The 18,475-nt window shown below is 44.4% G+C and overlaps 1 protein-coding gene across 7 annotated transcripts in view; it reads left to right on the top strand.

The window, feature by feature from the left end:
- Nucleotides 1-18,475, top strand: part of PAN2 (poly(A) specific ribonuclease subunit PAN2) — a 65,676-nt gene that overhangs the window by 26,448 nt on the left and 20,753 nt on the right. For 6 of the 7 annotated variants that reach the window (XM_053296850.1, XM_053296853.1, XM_053296851.1 and 3 more), the window contains 10 exons: nucleotides 4,417-4,536; nucleotides 4,640-4,768; nucleotides 6,906-7,105; nucleotides 7,609-7,751; nucleotides 9,813-9,916; nucleotides 10,670-10,768; nucleotides 10,944-11,020; nucleotides 11,670-11,829; nucleotides 14,006-14,143; nucleotides 17,961-18,020. In XM_053296850.1, coding sequence (XP_053152825.1) covers nucleotides 4,417-4,536; nucleotides 4,640-4,768; nucleotides 6,906-7,105; nucleotides 7,609-7,751; nucleotides 9,813-9,916; nucleotides 10,670-10,768; nucleotides 10,944-11,020; nucleotides 11,670-11,829; nucleotides 14,006-14,143; nucleotides 17,961-18,020 — 1,230 coding nt within the window. The remainder of the gene's footprint in view (nucleotides 1-4,416; nucleotides 4,537-4,639; nucleotides 4,769-6,905; nucleotides 7,106-7,608; nucleotides 7,752-9,812; nucleotides 9,917-10,669; nucleotides 10,769-10,943; nucleotides 11,021-11,669; nucleotides 11,830-14,005; nucleotides 14,144-17,960; nucleotides 18,021-18,475) is intronic. The other variant, XM_053296855.1, reaches the window with a different exon arrangement.

The raw sequence follows: 18,475 nt of genomic DNA on the forward strand, positions 1-18,475 counted from the left end.
CCAAACCTGAAACTCCTTCCCTAACATTCCTATTTTTGGGTTCCTCATATTATTCCATCCCAAGGCTTCCAACGAAGCAGCATCCTTCTGAGGCTTTAAGCCCACTCACCAGGAGGTACATTGGAATTCTGGATAAACTTTACAAAAGCCATGTGACAGTGAAGACAGAGGCTGCCAGAGACAGAGGCTGTCCTCACTGTCCATGGAGGACAGAGGCTGCCAGTCCTGTTGCTCTGACCCTCCCTGCCCCAGTGCTCCAGAGGACAGAGGCCATATTGAAAACCAATCATCCCCCAGCTGTAAGCAGACCACCAGAAAGCAGCATGCTGCTCCTTCCTGCCCCGTTACTGCCTGCCTCTGCAGCTGAGCTCTCTGTTGCTGAGGAGTGCAGCACTCCTCAGGCCCCAGCAGATGTGGCACAGCCCAATCGCAGGGCCCAGCAACCAAGGCAGAGCTTCAGTTCACTTGGCTGGCCTCTGTGAATCCAGTTGCTGCTACTACTAGAATGGGAGATGCAGCCAGCTCTAAGCATGCTCATGGGCAAAAGAGCTGGGAGAAGTGCACGACAGCATGCCTGTGGTGGCCACAACTTGGGGGCAAATAGTAATGCTCAACTCACCACCTCTACTACCTCCTGTTCTTCTGCAGATAATTTTGGGATGCATTACCCATCTCTAGTTTTCCCCTAGATCACCCTTTCAAGGGATCTTGAGCAGCCATATGATCCATCTCCTCAGTTTAGCCCTTTGGTGGCAGAGTGAGCCCTTCAGACATCACTGGACTTGGTGCCTGTCACATCCACAGAAGCACAGCCAGAATTCCATCAACAACTGCAAGGGCTATTTCCACCCACTGCTGGAATGCAGACAGAAAGCATCTTTCCATATTTACCTTCCTACATAGAGACCAGTAAGCTATGATCATGGATGGGGTTCCCTACATCCATACATGTAGTGGCTGAATGAAGCAATTTAAAAAGATATAAGAGTGAAAATTAGAAACTTTCTCGCCCATAAACAAAATCATCTTTCCCCTGAACACTCCACAGAAGCAGAGGGTCCAAGGAATAGGGTCACCACAGGAACATCACCATTCTGCCAACTGGCTGGAACTGAGAGCGATTAACCTCAACCTGCAGGCATTTCACTCTGATACACAAGCAAAATACATACTACTGTGCACTGACCACACTAGCACCAAAGCCCACTTGAATAGGCAAGGTGAAACCAGGTCATGCTTGCTGCATCAGGGGAAAGTCCTCCTTTTTATTGGGTGGAAACTCGCCTCCAGTTGCCATGTCAGGGAGGTCCACAGTATGGAGACAGATTGGCTCAGCCACCGAACCCTGGATCTATCAGAATGGAACCTTCATCTGAACATTTTTCAGGCCATTCAGAAACGCTTTGCCTGACCCAACACTGATCTCTTTGTACTGCCACTAAACAGAAGACTCCCTATTTCTGTTGTTAGGGGCCATGGTAGCAGACACTCTAGCCATGACTTGGCTGAAGACTCAGCTCTGTATCTACTCACCAACCATACTGGTAGCTATAACTTCAAAAAGGTATGACAAGAAAAAGTGCAAGTGATTCTAGTGGTTCCATTCTGGCCCAGATGTCCCTTGTTCTCTGGCCTCATAAAGCTGGCAGCTGGTCCACGCTGGTTACTTTGTCAACCTCTGGATCAGTTAACTCAGGACCCAATCCAACACCATGATCCACCTGCCTAGCTGCCTAGAGGTTGAGCAGAGATAGTTTGCAAAGTGTGGACATTTGGCATGAATCCTTGATACCGTACTGGCATCCTGTAGGAATTCCACACACAGAATATGAGGTCATTTGGCAGGCCTTCACCAGGTGGTCCTAATCAAGGAAAACAGACCATGAATCGGATGGTATACAAAACAACCTCCATTACGGTGACGATGGCCGGGACTGTGGCTTGGGCCCCGATATGCTAAAGAGGCAAGCTTCAGCCCTGGTGTCGGTGCTGTCACAATGCACAGGATGGCTACTAGGAGACCCCCCCCCCCCACTCACCTCAAGCACTTCCTACAGGGATCAGTACTCCTTACTCTCCTGTTTGTTACCATATCCGAACATGAGTCCTCTATAAAGTGCTTAAAGGCTCTACACTACCTGCCCTTCAAGCCACTTAGGTTTCTTTCATTTAATGTGGCTTTTCTGATGTCAGTTACTTCAGCATGGTAAATATCAGAAATCTCAACCCTCTCTCTCAAGGAGCATTTATGCACATTAACCAAGGACACAGTCATCCAACGCGATCCCTCATTTTGTAACTAAGATTAATTCAACCTTTCATAGATTTCAAGTGATTTCCCTTCCATCATTATGCCCTAATAATATCCCCTGCTAATTGAGCAAAGAGGCACCTATATTAAGCAGGGGGGGGGGGAACAACTGGCCCTATCCAACCCCAGCACAGCATCCCTCCAGTGCCTATTGCTGGTGTTCACCTTGTTTTGTAGGTTGTGGGCTCTTTGGGGACAGAGAACCATCTTATTTCTTTTAATATTTTCTATGTAAACCACTTTGAGAATTTCTGTTGAAAAACGGCATATAAATATTTATAGCTGTAATGCTTGCCCCAGGCTAGAGAAGTAATGGCATATGCCAGGCATGCAGTGCTCTGTGCAAATCTGTATCAAACACATTGATATAGATGTGCCATTTAGGGCATCTGATGTCCTTTTTGTACCTTTCAACCCATCTACTTTGGACCAGAAAGTGTCCAGGTCTACCATTGCAAGGTAGATTAAAGCATGCAGTTCCATGGCATGTGAAAGCCAGCCCTTGGCTCCACTTACAGGAATTGTAGCCCATTCAACCAGGGCAGCAGCTAGCATGGCTTTATTTGCAACAAACACGCTTCTGAAAGAGATATGTAAAGCAGCTACCTGGTCTACATCGTTCACCTTTGCCATGCCAGTCACTACAAAATGGACTGTTCCTCTCCTCAGAGGTTGTCTTTGGGTAAGAGGGGCCTTCAGGTGCCCTCACGGATTACTAGGATCCTTCAGTGCTGCTGTGGTGCAGCTAATCTTGGATGGCCTTTTATACCAATAGAGAAAGGGGCATTGGTATCTACCATGCAAGTTTCTTGTTGGTGGTGTAAGAGAGCTTGGAAGGGGGATTTCTTTATGTGCCCCAGCTGCAGTGGAAGTGCACAGGTAAGGAGAGCACTTCTAATTAATATTGTCTGGAGACATGGAGCTGAAGTTCTAAATAAAGTAATTTATTTAGGAAATCTGTCAAGGAGATAGATAAGGCCTATGTGTTTTGCTGCTAGCTACATACAGGGAGTGGGGGAAGGGAGAAGAAGGAAGCCTCTCTCTCCAGATGAGAGAATGAAACCTGAGACTATTAGTCTAACAGGGAAATTGGAGTAGCGGAAGAAAACATGATCAGAGAGGGAATGCCCTTACTGGCTGTCTAATGCTACCCCTAATTCTACCCCCTAATGCTCCTAACGGTCAATAGGGTTGCTAGTGCTAAGAGTTGATGCCATCAGAAGCTGCATCTCCAACAGGAGACTACCCAGAAGTTTGAGAACCTAATGCAGCTGAGGTGTGGTACATGTAGAAAGGGCATGTCCTAGAAGGAGAAGACACCATAGGCTACTACTTTATTTGCCTACCTCAGTCTGCTCAGTCTCTTAAGTTGTCACTGTTAGCTATTTTTCTTCCACTCCTGTGTTCTCCATCTGTTCTGCACTTCTTAGGGTATCACAGTCACTGTTTAAAGGTCATCTAATCTCTCATCTCTACGAGTCTCTTGGTTGCACTGGCTGTGGAAGAAAATGGAAGGCAGTGATCTCCTCTGCTTCACTTACTACAAAAGGATTCTCATTAGCGTGAGTCCTGCCTCTCTGGAGCAGTGGGCAGAGATAGCTCATCCTGGATGGCCTCCATAATACCAAGAAGAAGAAACCTTCACAATAGATACCCATATTTCTTGGCAAGCTTTGGAACAGATAAGCAAATGTGGAGACTGGTATTACTTTCATGGGAATAAGTGGCAAGAACTACCTTGAAATATGGGTGATGGTCTCGCAGATTAGGATCTATAGCAGGCTTGCTCAACTTAGCCCCCCGCCTGCTGTTTTTGGACTACAACTCCCATAATCCCCAGCCACAGTGGCCAATAGCCAGGGATTCTGGGAGTTGTAAGCCAACATCTGCAGGAGGGCCAAAGTTGAGCAGCCCTGATCTAGAGAGTCTGATGTCCTTGTGCCAATGTATTGAGGAGGTTTGTGTGTGAAAAAGCAAAGGGTCTTCGAGCTGCTTGACTAGTGCTGTCGTGCTCTTTCACTTTCTGATATGCTGAACCAATCTAAGTGTAATTATGCAGACATGCCTTTACCACATAGTTAGGTTTTCTATCTTGATTTGCTTAGGTCACAATTAAATACTCCAAGCTGGGCCTGGAGGACTTTGACTTCAAACATTACAATAAGACTCTCTTTGCTGGTTTGGAGCCTCACATTCCAAATGCTTACTGCAACTGCATGATCCAGGTAGGTGCAATATCGCCTTCTCTCTGTGCTGCAGTTTCTCCTTAATGCAATCTCTTCTTTTCTCTGGTAACGTTCTCTTTTTCAACAAATCCTCATTCCTCAGGTCCTGTATTTCCTGGAGCCTGTCCGTTGCTTGGTTCAGAACCACTTGTGCCAGAAAGAGTTCTGCCTGAGCTGTGAGCTGGGGTTCTTATTTCACATGCTGGACTTGTCCAGGGGAGACCCTTGTCAGGTAAAGACTGGCCAGTGGAAGGCACCAGACAAACTTTGGTAGGATGCTCTTTGGAAGGTGTGTTTGGAGTGGAGCTGAAAACATAGGAAAGCCTATCTATAATACTGGGTCTGAGCTTGCATTGGGCTTTCTTGGCAAGGATGTAGAGACGAGGGGGCAGAAAGTGGGACTGCCTTGCCTGGGATTGGCTATTGATTGTTCAAGACTGTACACATGCTTAACTGACCTTGGTGAAGCATTGTTGTGAGGTGGGAAACAGTTACACATCATCATACTCTTCCATCCTCTGCTGCAAGGATTTCCTGAAAATTATGAACTGGAAAAATTTCCAGTGACCTCAGTAGACTGTAATCTGATTTGGCATGTTTGACTTAGTGAGCAAAGCTTTAAAAAATGACTTTGTGTTCATTGTATGTGCTGTATAAATATCTCAAAATGTTTTTAATAGCACAGGTATTTGAAGTGAAATATTTGATTGACTTCCCCCCAATAAACATAATGTTCGTTTATTTTTATTGGCAAGTTTTTAAAAGTTTAAAGTCAATATCCAGTATCGTATTCTACAAATACTTTCAGCCTCCCCCCAGTTCAACAAAAGAAGTGACACAGGGTGCTCTGTGTGTCTGCTTAAAATGAAAATGAAACTAATCTCAGCTTCAGCTTTTGCTTTCACTTGCAAACCATGGAATAAGCGTTTTTGGTTTTGTTTTAATTTGTGGAACCAAATGAATTCATCACATGATTTTTGGCTTGGGTTATGATGTGTATTTTGATTTTATTTTCCCCCTCTATACAAATTGTTAGAGTGTGAGAGTGAGTGTATATGTAAAATGCATCAAAAATTCACTCTATACTATACCTGTAAAGAGAAAGATTATACCTGAAAAGAGAAAATCACCTGGAAAATGTTAATTCATTATGTTGCATTGCTTCATAAAATTAATTTGTAATTTTAGGAGTCAAGAATGTTCAGTGGGGAAAACATAGCAGTAGAAAAGCAAAAGGGGGTATGTGGCAGGCAGCTGAGCCTCATGGGAGTCATGGGGTTATGGTTTCTGTAATAAGGAGGGTGCTAAGTTTGCCCCCCTCCAGCTTTCAGCACGGTGCCTCACAAAGGAGACAAAGTGACTGTGCAATGTGGAGTGAGTTAGCCCTACCCCCTCTGGAGGCAGCCTCCTTCTGACCTGCCTCAGCTGGTTGTCCTGGGCCTCAGAAAGCATTTGAGAAGCATACAAGGGCCTTCTCTTCCTTATCCCCAGACTTACATCAGCTCCTTCATCCTCAATCTCTTCCTTGTCCTGCCTTTTATAGATAGCCCTACAAGCCATGCCCATTTTCTGTTGCGCTCCGTACCTCTCTCCTTATGAATAGGCCCTTGTTCTTTAGCAGGCGATAGTCACTGCTTTTGGCTGCTGGAGTGCTCAGACTCCAGAGCCTCAAGCCTCACACTCCTCTGTTTCTGGATCAACTGTCAACACAACCACCTGTCTCCTCACCCACCTGCCTGCTGTTCAACCAAGCTAGTCCCCCATGTCTTTCACCCTCTTCCTCTGCCCCATGGCCTTGGTGCATTGAGAGTCTCCCCAATCCAGGCCAAGTCTGACCTGTTCCCAAATGATTATAGATCAGTTTTGGACTCGGTCCTTCAGGGTTTGGGCGGGGCCTGGGCTTATGCAGCATCTCAGTGCATGGCAGGCCATTATTGTCTCCTTCCATTTCCAGCATTGTCATGAGTTGGTTGTTGCCAACTTGTCTGGCGGCTCCTTGGGAACAGGCCTTCTCCATTGCTGCCCCTGGACTTTGGAATGCACTCCTTGTTGAAATAACTAAGGGCCTCCCCATCTCTGGCAACTTTTAAAGAGGCACTGAAGACACATTTATTCACCCAGGCTTTTAATTAGACTTATAGTTTTAAATGTTTTTAATACTGGGCTTTAAATGTTTTTAATGTGTTTAATGATTTTAATTGTTAATTTGCTGGTCAATGACTAAATAAACTTATCTCTCTCTTTTAATTGTTAATTGATTTGATGTTTTAAATTATTTTAATTGTAAACTGCCCAGAAACACAAGTTTTGGGCAGTATAGAAATATTTTAAATGAATAAATAAATACAATTTCATTTTCTCGGTCCCAGGGCAGTAACTTCCTGCGTGCCTTCCGCACCATTCCAGAAGCAGCTGCCCTAGGATTGATCTTGGCTGATTCCGATGAGGCTACAGGGAAGGTGAACCTCGGCCGCCTGATCCAGAGTTGGAACCGCTTCATCCTGACTCAGCTCCATCAGGAAACTCAAGAGCAAGAGGGCCCTCAGGCTTACCGAGGCATTGGCAGCAGGTAACCACTGTCTCTCCCATCTCTTCTGCTTGCATCTGTTTGCTGTGGGGAGACAGGGTTTGAGCAGGGTTAGCTGTGTTCCTTCTTCCCCGGAACCTGCTTGCCTGTTCTGCTTCCCCTTTTTGGTCGGAACTGGGTTAAAAGTAGAACTGCAGTATCTTTTTCGTGATTTTTAACTATTATGTTTTAATGTTGGGATGATGCTGCTGATCATTTGATTACTGTATTATTTTTAGATGGATTTTAATATATTATTGTTTTGATATCTGTATGCTGGCTGCTCTGGTTGCATTTGCAGAAAAGCAGGGGGTAAAACATGAACCAAAATAAATGATACTGGCTGCCTTACTATGTCTTCTGCTGGAAAAATATTGGATTCGAGCAATCACAACTTGATGTATTTGGCAGCTCTTAACTTGTAAAATAGCAAGCACAACAAGGGTGTATTCACCCTTGCCCTCCTGAACTTCAAGGCTTTGCTGATCTTGCCCCATTTCTTCTAGCAACTTTGGATCTTCAGGGGACTCGGTCATTGGGCAGCTCTTCAGCTGTGAAGTGGAGAATTGCAGCATGTGTCGCTGTGGCAAAGAGACCGTCCGAGTATCTTCCACACTTCTCTTTACTCTCTCCTACCCGGAGAGCAATGGTATGAGATTTAGGGGCACTGCAGGGGACAGAACAAGCATGGTGTTGAATGGAGCAGAGTTGCTTTATTTAAACCAGCGTTGTCTAGCGTTTAAACTTGCCTAGGGAGCAAGAGGTGCCGGTTTGAATCCACGCTGGTATGTTTCCCAGACTGTGGGAACACCTATGCGGGAACAGCAGCGATATAGGAAGATGCTGAAAGGCATCATCTCATACTGCGTGGGAGGAGGCAATGGTAAACCCCTCCTGTATTCTACCAAAGAAAACCGCAGGGCTCTGTGGGCTCCAGGATTTGACACCGACTTGACGGCACAGCTTTACCTTTAGCAAGTATGGAAGAACTGTTGAACCACTCATGGCTTTTCAGCTGATTCTTCCAAGCATATGTGGCTGGAACCACTTGCCTTTAAAAGCACAGGTTGGGGACATTCTTCTAGAGATGCAAGAAGTTGCTTGGAGAGCTATGAACTCCCCAAGCATTTTTCTTGGGCATTTTCCTCAAGAAAATTGGGAATTTTCTTTTTCCAATTTGAGGGTGGGGGGTGGAATTGGGAAATAATTTTTTCTTTTCTTTCCCAATTTTTCCTTTTTGTCCATTTTCCCTTACAACTTATCTCTAAGTAAGGACCTGTCCCTGCTGATATGACAGTCATTATAATTGGAGGCTGAGTAGATCAAGGTGTTTAAAAAAAAAAAAGGATTTCTGGTGATGCATTTCGTACTGTTTACAGTGCTTTGCCATTTTTATCTTGTTCATTATTGCAACAGCCCTATGAAATTTACAGTTATGGTTTCCATTTTACACATGGGGAAGGTTTTAACTTGGCCAAGGCAACCCAGTGAGTTTGTAGAACAACTCATATTTGAACTTGGGTTTCTTGAGCCCATGTTCAGCAGTCTAGACACTAAACCTGTGTAGCCTTCAAATTAGTTGAAGGTCTTAAAGTTTGCCCATCCCTGATTGCTCTTTCTCTTTCATGTACATGCGCACACAGCTGCACACACACACCCCTACCTTGATCTGCCTGGCCCTTGCCTAGGATTAGATTGAACTCTGCTAGCTGACATGTCAATTTTGTTTTAGTTACGCTTAAGAAGACCCAAACACATGTGTGCACGCACGCATACACTCACTCCCTCTTAAATGTTACAGCTCGGAACTGGCTTACAGCCAGCCTAGGTTACTCGTGACTAATCCCACTGAAATTAATGAGACAAGTTTACTTTCAGTGGAAGTACTCAGTGCTAAATTTTTTTTTAATCCTCTCTGTTAGGCTGTGGGAAGGGATGTGCCGAGCTTTGTATCCAGTCAATCAGGAGCAGAGGAGGGTCTTCATCCTCTTCCATCCTCCTCCTCGTCTGCGGCGGATACATTGCTGAGGATGCATCAGCTTTATGCTGGCTATCCTCAGATGGGAAACAATAGCTGCATTGTCAGGAGGCAGGAGGGCTTGAAGAACTCCCAGGAGGTACTTGTAGTGGCCCTAAGGGTACTAGTACTCCTTGCTGGGGACCTCTGATATTGGGTGTTAATTTTCTTGCCTAACTGGTTAGGTTTTCCATCCTGCTTTGATCTTTAAGGCAATGACAGTTATTGCTTTTACAGGAGAAGCCCATTATTTGTGGGGGTTCCGTTCCAGCGGGGTATGTGTGTGCATGCAGATAGGAAATCCACAGATACTGGGGCATTCAGGCTGTGGGAAATGGCAGGTTAGGTTCCTGGACTGCCCAAAATCTCCCCCTAGATCAGTAAACGGGCCAAATAAAGTGCCCTACCATGCTCTTCTGTCCTTTGCAAGACAAACAATGCCCCCCACGAGTCCAAACGTTGCTGAAATTTGGCCAAAAATCATGCCCCACCCCTCGTTGTTGTTCTAAATGAGCCATAAAATGGCAGCTGGAAATGATCCCCAAGGTCGTTTCTGGCCACCTCTGACCCACGGATATGCATATTTATACTGAGGTCAGGTACCCATTACCCGACCGTGAATATGCGAAACCACAGATGCTGGACGCGCGATTAATGAAGTTCTCCTAAATTAGTCTTTTCGCTCCTCCTCAGATAAAATCAAGGATTATGAATTTGCCCAGATCTTAAAGAGAAGCATCTGCCTGGAACAGAACACCCAGGCCTGGTGTGAGAACTGTGAGAAATACCAGCCCACGGTAGGTGGGGAGAGAATGGTAATGTAATGGTTCAGACCAAACCACTGTGAATGGACTTCCTAGCCCCAGGCTGCAGCATTCATACAAGAGATTTTTATGTATGGCACATGCCTATATCTTCAAAAACCAGCCTGAGAATGCAAGGAACTTGATGGAGAACTAGCTACTCCTTGGAGGTCTGACACCAAATCTAGCATTTCTGCTGGTAGGATGAAGGGGGAAACCCAGTTATGGAATTAAATTCTGATGTTGCAGATTGGGCAGGACCTTCTAAGGGAAAACGTTATTTCCATCCATTTCAGCCTACAGTATATTTTCTAAAACAGCGGTGGTTGCCATCTGTTAAAAATGAGATTATTAGAAGAACCATGTATCTGGCAGGGCCAGCCTTGCGAGCTGGGAAGACCTACCTGAAGGACGCCAAGCAAATAAACCAGCCATGGGGAGGACACCAAAGGTGCCCCTCATCCACGGTGTTGGATATCTTGAGACTGGCCCTGTGATCAACCATTATAAATTTCCATTTAAATACAAGATAAAGCCAAGTTGGTAGTACCAGGTCTTATTCAGGGCCACTTGTCCCTCATCATGTCCCTCTTCTTTGCTATTTGCTATTCTTTGCTATGAGTACCCAGAATGTTGGGGGGGCAATATGCTAAAATCATTGTAAACCGCTTAGAGAGCTCCGGCTATAGAGCGGTATATAAATGTATATAAATGTAAGTGCTATTGCTATTGCTATTGCTATTCAAGGTCCAGACCCGCAATATCCGCTGCCTGCCTGATGTTTTGGTTATTAACTGTGAAGTGAACAGCTCCAAGGAGGCAGAATTCTGGAAGATGCAAGCAGAGGTATAAGAGAGCTTCTTTTTCTATTTGTGATGAGGTGCATTTCAAGGCACCTCTGTTTTTATCTGTCTTGAAACTGGTGTGGAGAAGTGGTCGGGGTTTGGTGCTAAATGGAATCGCTAATCATTTGTATAAACATCTGTTAGTCTCATGCTTCTACTTTATCCTTTCTTGACAGTATGCCTTTAAAAAGATGATGATGAAGAAGGGTGGCCTGGAACTCACAAAGAACAGAGAAATCCCTCTTGGGGAATGGTAAGCAATTGTACTTCGGAGAGGTTCTTCTCTGCCCATCATTTTGTCCTTTCAAATTCAGTGCAACTTCTGAACTTTCTCTTCCTCAAGCTCTGCATTACAGAACAAAAAGCAAATTGTAGTTCTTGCCTCAGTTTCGTCTGTGTTGTGCTGTGTAACAAAAAGGGCATGCAAAAAGAAATTGCATCAAAATCCCATTCTGGTCTCTCATTGGGCTAATAATAATGTAACATTTTTCCTCTGCAAACCATTATGGTTGGAGTAATACCCATTAAATATATCAAGTCAGAATGGCAACACTACACAGATGTGTTAGATCCCAGCTGTCCACTCTTTCATGCAGAATCTTTTCTGCAAAATCCATGGAAGGTTTTTCATTTTGATGTAATCCTTGTCATCTTCATGAGAGGAAGACAAATTATATGGGAATTGAGCCACTGGATAAATGGGTGATACTGTCCATCCTCTTTCCCTGGAAGGTCTGAGACCAGCTCTTTGACATGTGCTGTGGTGTCATTTTAGTTAATGCCAGATTCCATGGAAGTCTGGTGTTTGACCAAGCTGAAAAACATGATCCCAGAGGCCCAGTCCTCCTCTCTGATATTTTCTTCCAAGTCTGTGATGCTTTTGGGTTTGGTTTGGTTTTCAGGAATGAACTAGGAATGGCAGAGGGAGGCCATTCTTACACCTCTGTCGAAGAGCTGAAGAACATCTGGATTCCTTATTCCATCAAGATGAAGCTGTCCAAGAACAAGGAGCTGGAGGTGTACAACTGGGATGAAAGCACTGAAGTAAAACCTCTCTTGCTGGCAAGAAAATGACCCCATAGTGCCTGATTGTAAATGCTTTCTTGGTATCCTAGACCTTAGGAATTTCTTAGAAAGTCATCGTGGTCATTTCTTCCCACTCTGAAAGAGAATCAGCTGCATTTCAGTGTCTCAAAAAGAAGTTAAGCTGCCAAATTTGCAACATGAGGGTTGCATAGGCTCCCTTGGGAATTCATTCCATTGTTTATTTGTTCTGTGGACCATGTCCTCTTTTATGAGAGAGACAAGTTCCCACTAATTCATCACAGGTCTCTGCAGTAACTTGTAGTGGGCAGACACACACACACACATCTATCTAACTGTCTGTCTATCTATATCTTAGTTCCCATTTATTCATTCAAAAGCAACACAAGGTGTCACTTGGAGATGCTCTCTGAAATGAGAGCTATTGTATGGTGTCCCTCAGGGCTCCATCCTATCTCCAGTGCTTTTTAACACCTACATGAAACCACTGGGTGAGATCATCTGGAGCTTTGGAGCAGGTTATCAATATGCTGATGACACCCAAATCTATTTCACCATGACATCATCATCAGGAAATGGCATAACCCCCGTAAATACAGGCAGTAATGGACTGGATGAGGGATAATAAATTGAAGCTGAATCCAAGCAAAATGGAGGTACTCATGGTAATGGGTCATACTTTGAGGGACATGATAGATCTTTCTGTTCTGGATGGGGTTGAACTCCCCCCGAAGGAAGAGGTGCCTAGCTTGGGAGTGCTTCTGGACCCAGCCCTCACTCTGGTTTCTCAGGTTGAGGCCATGGCCAGGAGTGCTTTCTATCAACTTTGATTGATACGACAATTACCCCCATTTCTTGAAGATAATGATCTCAGAACTGTGGTGCACTTTCTGGTAACCTCTAGGCTTGACTACTGCAAAGTGCTCTACATGAGGCTGCTTTTGCATGTAGTTCAAAAGCTTCAGTTGGTTCAAAATGCAGCAGCTAGATTTGTCTCTGGGGTTTCTCGGAGAGACCATATCATGCCTGTTTTAAAGCAACTGCATTGGCTGCCAGTAGGTTTCCGGGCAAACTACAAAGTGCTGGTAATTACCTTTAAAGCCCTAAATGGCTTAGGACTGGGTTACATGGGACAGGGCCGCTTTCTGTATGATCCCCACTGCACATTAAGATCATGAAGAGAAGTCTGTCTCTGTATGCCACCGGCTCATCTGGCAATGACTCAGGAGCGGGCCTTCTCCATAGTCACTCCTGGGCTGTGGAATGCACTCCTTACAGACATTTGTGGCTGAACATCTTTACCAGCCTTTAAAAGAGCCCTTAAGACACTCTTTTGGCCAGGCTTTTAATAATCTCTAAATGTTTTAAATTTTTAATTGCTGTTTAAATGTTTTAATTGTGGTAATCTTTGAATGTTTTAGATTTTTAATTGTTTTTTAATAGTTGGTTTTATTTTGGTTTTATTGTGTTTATTTTTGTAAACCGCCTAGAGCTTTTGGAGTCAGGCAGAATATAAATTAAATAAATAATAAAATACACGCCCAGGAGCTGCAGCTGGCCATGGCCTCCAGGCACATATGTACTCTGCATTTCCAGTAACATTAATTCATTGCAGTGAATCTATTCTATCTAGTTTGACTTTAAATGTATTGATGTGAGCGGACAGAGTAACAGTGTTTCAGCTTTTGAAAAGAATGCTTTAAAATGGGATGAAATTACCCCTGTGGGTAAGATGATAGATGAAGGGCCCAAACTGCAGGTGGAATGCAAAACAGGATTGTATAGATCCCAGCAAGCTGGTGTTGGGATTTTGTGGGGGGGGAAGAAACAATTTTTAGCATAGAAGTATTGCAATTTCTTTTTTTTTCTTTTTTTAAGAAGTTAACAAAGGCCATAAAAGAATCGACCCAAGGTAGTCCATGAATTAGGGCAAGAAGATAAATGTCCTGAGCTAGAACAAATGTCTAGGGGGTAATCCTGGTTTTTGCTGCCCTTCCTAAATAGAAAACCAGGTTTCAGAGAGGATAGAGCGTGGGAGTTTAAACTTAAAGGTCTTTGGTTTGGCTGCAGAGTAGCTAAGAGTAGTTTTCCCCTCATGTTGGGGAGAATGGGGCACTCAGTCAGTCACTCCCCAGCCTGTGCCGGACCTGCTCAGAAATCTAGCCCATTGACAGAATTCCCTTCCTCTTTACAGCTGAGTGCACTGGATGATCAGGAGTCGACATATGTCTATGATCTTATGGCAACTGTTGTGCACATTTTGGACTCCCGTACTGGAGGCAGCTTGGTGGGCCACATCAAAGTGGGAGAGACCTATCACCAAAGAAAAGAGGTGAGCCTGTTAGCAGGGGGAAAACAGATCAGCCCCCTGATCTTTCTGTCTGCTGATCTGTAGCTCTTGTATTCTATCAGAGAATTTTGAGAGAATATATTGAATTTCCTTCTGTCAAAGCCTTTTTCCGTTAGTACAGCCACTTGCTGGATGATGGGCTCCTCAGGTTGGATGGTACTCAACATGCTACTGAGGAAGAGCCAAGAATCTCTGAGTACCGAGGGTGTTTATGACGCGGTTAGACTAAAGCCTTTTGGATGTCAAGCAGCTGATGTTACCGTGCAGGAAAAGAAAATCCCAAGCTGCAGAGACAGAATTACAATGGGAACGTGGAACGTAAGAAGCATGAATATGGGAAAGCTCGACACAGTGAAAGATGAAATGAATCAACTATAGATTGACATCTTTGGCATCAGTGAATTAAAATGGACTGTGATAGAACACTTTCAGTCAGAAAATCATACTGTTTACTACTCAGGACACGAAAACCAAAGAAGGAACGGTGTTGCTTTCATAGACAGGAAGGATATATAAATGACAGTACTTGGGTACAATGCGGTCAGTGACCAACTAATATCAATTAGATTTCATGGACAACCCTTTAACATGACAGTTCTTCAAGTCTATGCCCCAACGACTGATGCAGAAGAAGAGGAAGTTGATGAGTGTTATGCTCAAGTTCAGTCTGAAATTGACAGAACATGCAAGCAAGATGTGATGCTGGTGGTTGGAGACTGAAATGCCAAAGTTGGAAAAGGTAAGGAGGAAAACACAGTTGGCCTGTATGGCCTAGGAAACCGAAACGAAGCAGGAGAACGACTTAGTTTCTGCCAAGCCAATGATCTCTTCATTGCTAACACATTCTTCAAACAACCAAAGCAGCGCCTATACACATGGACATCACCAAATGGAGTACATAGAAATCAAATTGATTACATCATTGGTGCAAGGAGGTGGAAGAGATGTAGCTGGGGCCGATTGTGGAACAGATCACAAACTGTTCATGTGCAAGTTCCAAGTCAAGCTAAAGCAGAAAAACAAAGCTATCCAGCTTCCACGATATGATCTTGTGAATGTACCCACCATTTTCAAGGAGAACATCAGGAACCGCTTTGAAGTTCTGAACCTCATTGATAGGGAACCAGAGGAACTGTGGAATGAAATCAAAGAAGTTGTTAAGGATGAATGTGAAAAGAGACTGCCAAAAACCAAGAAACAAGAGCAAAATGGATGTCAGAACAGATGGTGGAAATTGCCAAGAAGAGGAGAGAAGCCAAAGTCAAGAAAGATAAAGACCTCAGGAAGGAATTTAATAGAGAATTTCAGAAAGCTGTTAGAAGAGACAAGGAGCAGTACTACAATGACATCTGTAAAGACCTTGAGGATGGAAACAGACATGGAAAAACAAGGCAAGTTTTCCAAAAGGTCTCTAAACTCAGAGTGAGGTTACAACCTCAAATTGGTATGTTAAGGGATGCCAAAGAACAGATAGTAACCGATTCAGAGAAGATCAAACCGAGATGGAAGGAGTATACTGAAAATCTGTACAGCAGGGATGTCAACATCTAAGATACTCTAGAAGATATTCCCTACTTGCAAGAACCTCTAGTACAGGAAGATGAAGTTAGATCAGCACTCCAGTCATTACCAAGTTGGAAGGCTAAAGGGATTGATGGAATAGCTACATAAATATGGCAGGCAACAGAAGAAGAATCAGTCAAGGCTCTAACCAAACTATGCCAGCAAATGTGGAGAATGACACAGTAGCCAACAGATTGGAAGAGGTCAGTCTACATACTCATACCAAAGAGAGGAGACTTAACAGATTGCGCAAACCATCGCATAATATCCTTAATTTCACATGCCAGCAAAATAATGCTCAGGGTCATCCAACACAGATTAGAGTCCTACATGGAAAGGGAAATGCCCGATGTTCAAGCTGGTTTCAGAAAAGGCCGAGGAACAAAAGACATCATTGCTGATGAGTGCTGGATAATTGAGAAAGTCAAAGAATACCAAAAAGAAGCCAATATATGCTTTATTGACTACAAAAAAGCCTTCAATTGTGTCGACCATGTCAAGTTGTGAAATATCCTTAGGAAAATGGGCATCCCAGAAAACTAGGGGTGTGCGTGGCTCGGAGTTCCCCCCGGTCCGGCAGCAGGGGACTGTGACTTTAAGCAGGGGGGTGGTAGTACTCTCCCCCCCGCCCGCTGCACTTCCCCCTCCGGCGCTGTTGCTTTTAAAAATCTTCTTGGGGCGGCAGAGCTCCTCTCTGCCGCCCCTGCCCCCATCGTCGTTTGAAAAGGTTTAACAGAGACGAGCGCTAGCGGCATGCATGTGCCCTGCGTGGCGCGCGTGCTCATCTCTGACGCTGCAGCGCGCACGCCGCAGCATCAGAGACAAGTGCGCGCCGCACAGGGCGCATGCGCGCCGCTAGCGCTCGTCTCTGTTAGAGCTTTTCAAACGACGACGGGGGCAGGGGCGGCAGAGAGGAGCTCTGCCGCCCCAAGAAGATTTTTAAAAGGAACAGCGCCAGAGGGGGAAGCACGGCGGGGGAGGAGTACTACCACCCACCCACCCCGCTTAAAGTCACAGTCCCCCGCCCAGCCAGACCGCCGAACCTCCGGACCGGTCCGGCGGTCTGGTCTACCATGCCGGACCAAAACCATGCACACTCCTACAGAACACCTCATTGTTCTCATGAGAAACCTATGCAAAGGACAGGAAGCTACAGTCCAGACAGAACATGGTGAAACAGACTGGTTTCAGACTGGCAAAGGAGTAAGACAAGGCTGTATACTTTCTCATTCTTTATTTGATTTATATGCTGAACATATACTGAGATAAGCTGGATTGGAAGAAGATGAACATGGCTTTAAAGTTGGAGGGGAAAATATCACTAACCTGCGCTATGCTGATGACACCACTCTGATAGCTGAGAATGCGGATGATCTGCAAGCTCTAGTAATGAAAGTCAAGGAGCACAGTGAAAAAATTGGACTACAACTAAATGTAAAGATGACTAAACTAATTACAACGGGTACAGCAACCAGCCTCAGAATTGATAATGAAGACATTGAAGTGTTGGATAGCTTCTGCCTTTTAGGACCGACCATCAACAGTAAAGGATCCAGCAATCAAGAAATATGCCGCAGACTAACACTTGGTAGGGTTGCAATAAAGGCCTTGGAAAGGATATTTAGATGCCGTGATGTGTCTACACCTACAAAGATTAGGATCGTTCGGACAATGGTTTTTCCTGTGACACTCTATGGATGCGAAAGCTGGACTTTGAAGAAGCAAGATAGGAAAAGCATTGACACTTTTGAACTTTGGTTCTGGAGAAGACTTTTGAGGATACCATGGACAGCCAGGAAAACAAACAAATGGATCATAGAACAGATCAATCCAGAACTTTCACTCAAGGAACAAATGACCAGGCTTAAACTATCATACTTTGGACACATTATGCGAAAACCCAGCTCCTTTGAGAAGTCCATAATGCTAGGAAAAGTTGAAGGAAAGAGAAGAAGAGGACGACCAGCGGCAAGATGGATGGCCTTGATTACGACAGCAATGAATGCACCACTGAGAGACCTTAAAGGCCAAGTTGAAGACAGATCATCCTGGAGAGAATCTATCTATGTGGTCACTAAGTGTTTTCACCAACTTGATGGCACTTAATCAATCAATCGCAGTCACCTTGGCTGTTGGTTGTCTTAACTGTGTGACTGTGACATTGTTAAAACTAAAAATGGTACTCGTACGCATACATGCAGTGCATTAATCTCTTCTCAATTTTCTCTTTTTCCAGGGAGTCACACACCAGCAATGGTATCTTTTCAATGACTTTCTCATTGAACCTGTGGATAAGGTAAGGAGAACATGACTATTCTTACCTGTGTTTCCTGCTCCCCCCCGCCCCCCGCAACAAAATTGTGCATCAAGAAAATATGGTCTCTTCAGATGCATATGTAAATGTACTTGTTATGCACCAAGTTGTTCACTTTGCATGCTATTTCTGGATTAGACACCTCAGTTTTTGCAAAACCTTCTGGCACAGAGTGATGCAGATGCAGGAAAGGAGTCATTTTTATAGATCAGGGTAACATATCAGGAGGCTGTCAAGGAGAGGCAGGTAAAAGTGTAGATCACAAAAGCTTTTTTGGCTGAATCTTGGAGCCATTTCCAGACAATTTTTCCAAACATATTTCTACTATCATGAGAACTATAAAGTTGCTTTAAAAATCGCTGAAAGTTATATTTATCGGAAGTCTAGAGCAGGCATCAGGTCTTGTGCTAGATTCCAGATTTTCTGCACTTTAAGAA

The sequence above is a fragment of the Hemicordylus capensis genome, chromosome 2, assembly GCF_027244095.1.
Source record: "Hemicordylus capensis ecotype Gifberg chromosome 2, rHemCap1.1.pri, whole genome shotgun sequence".
Lineage (NCBI taxonomy): Eukaryota > Metazoa > Chordata > Lepidosauria > Squamata > Cordylidae > Hemicordylus > Hemicordylus capensis.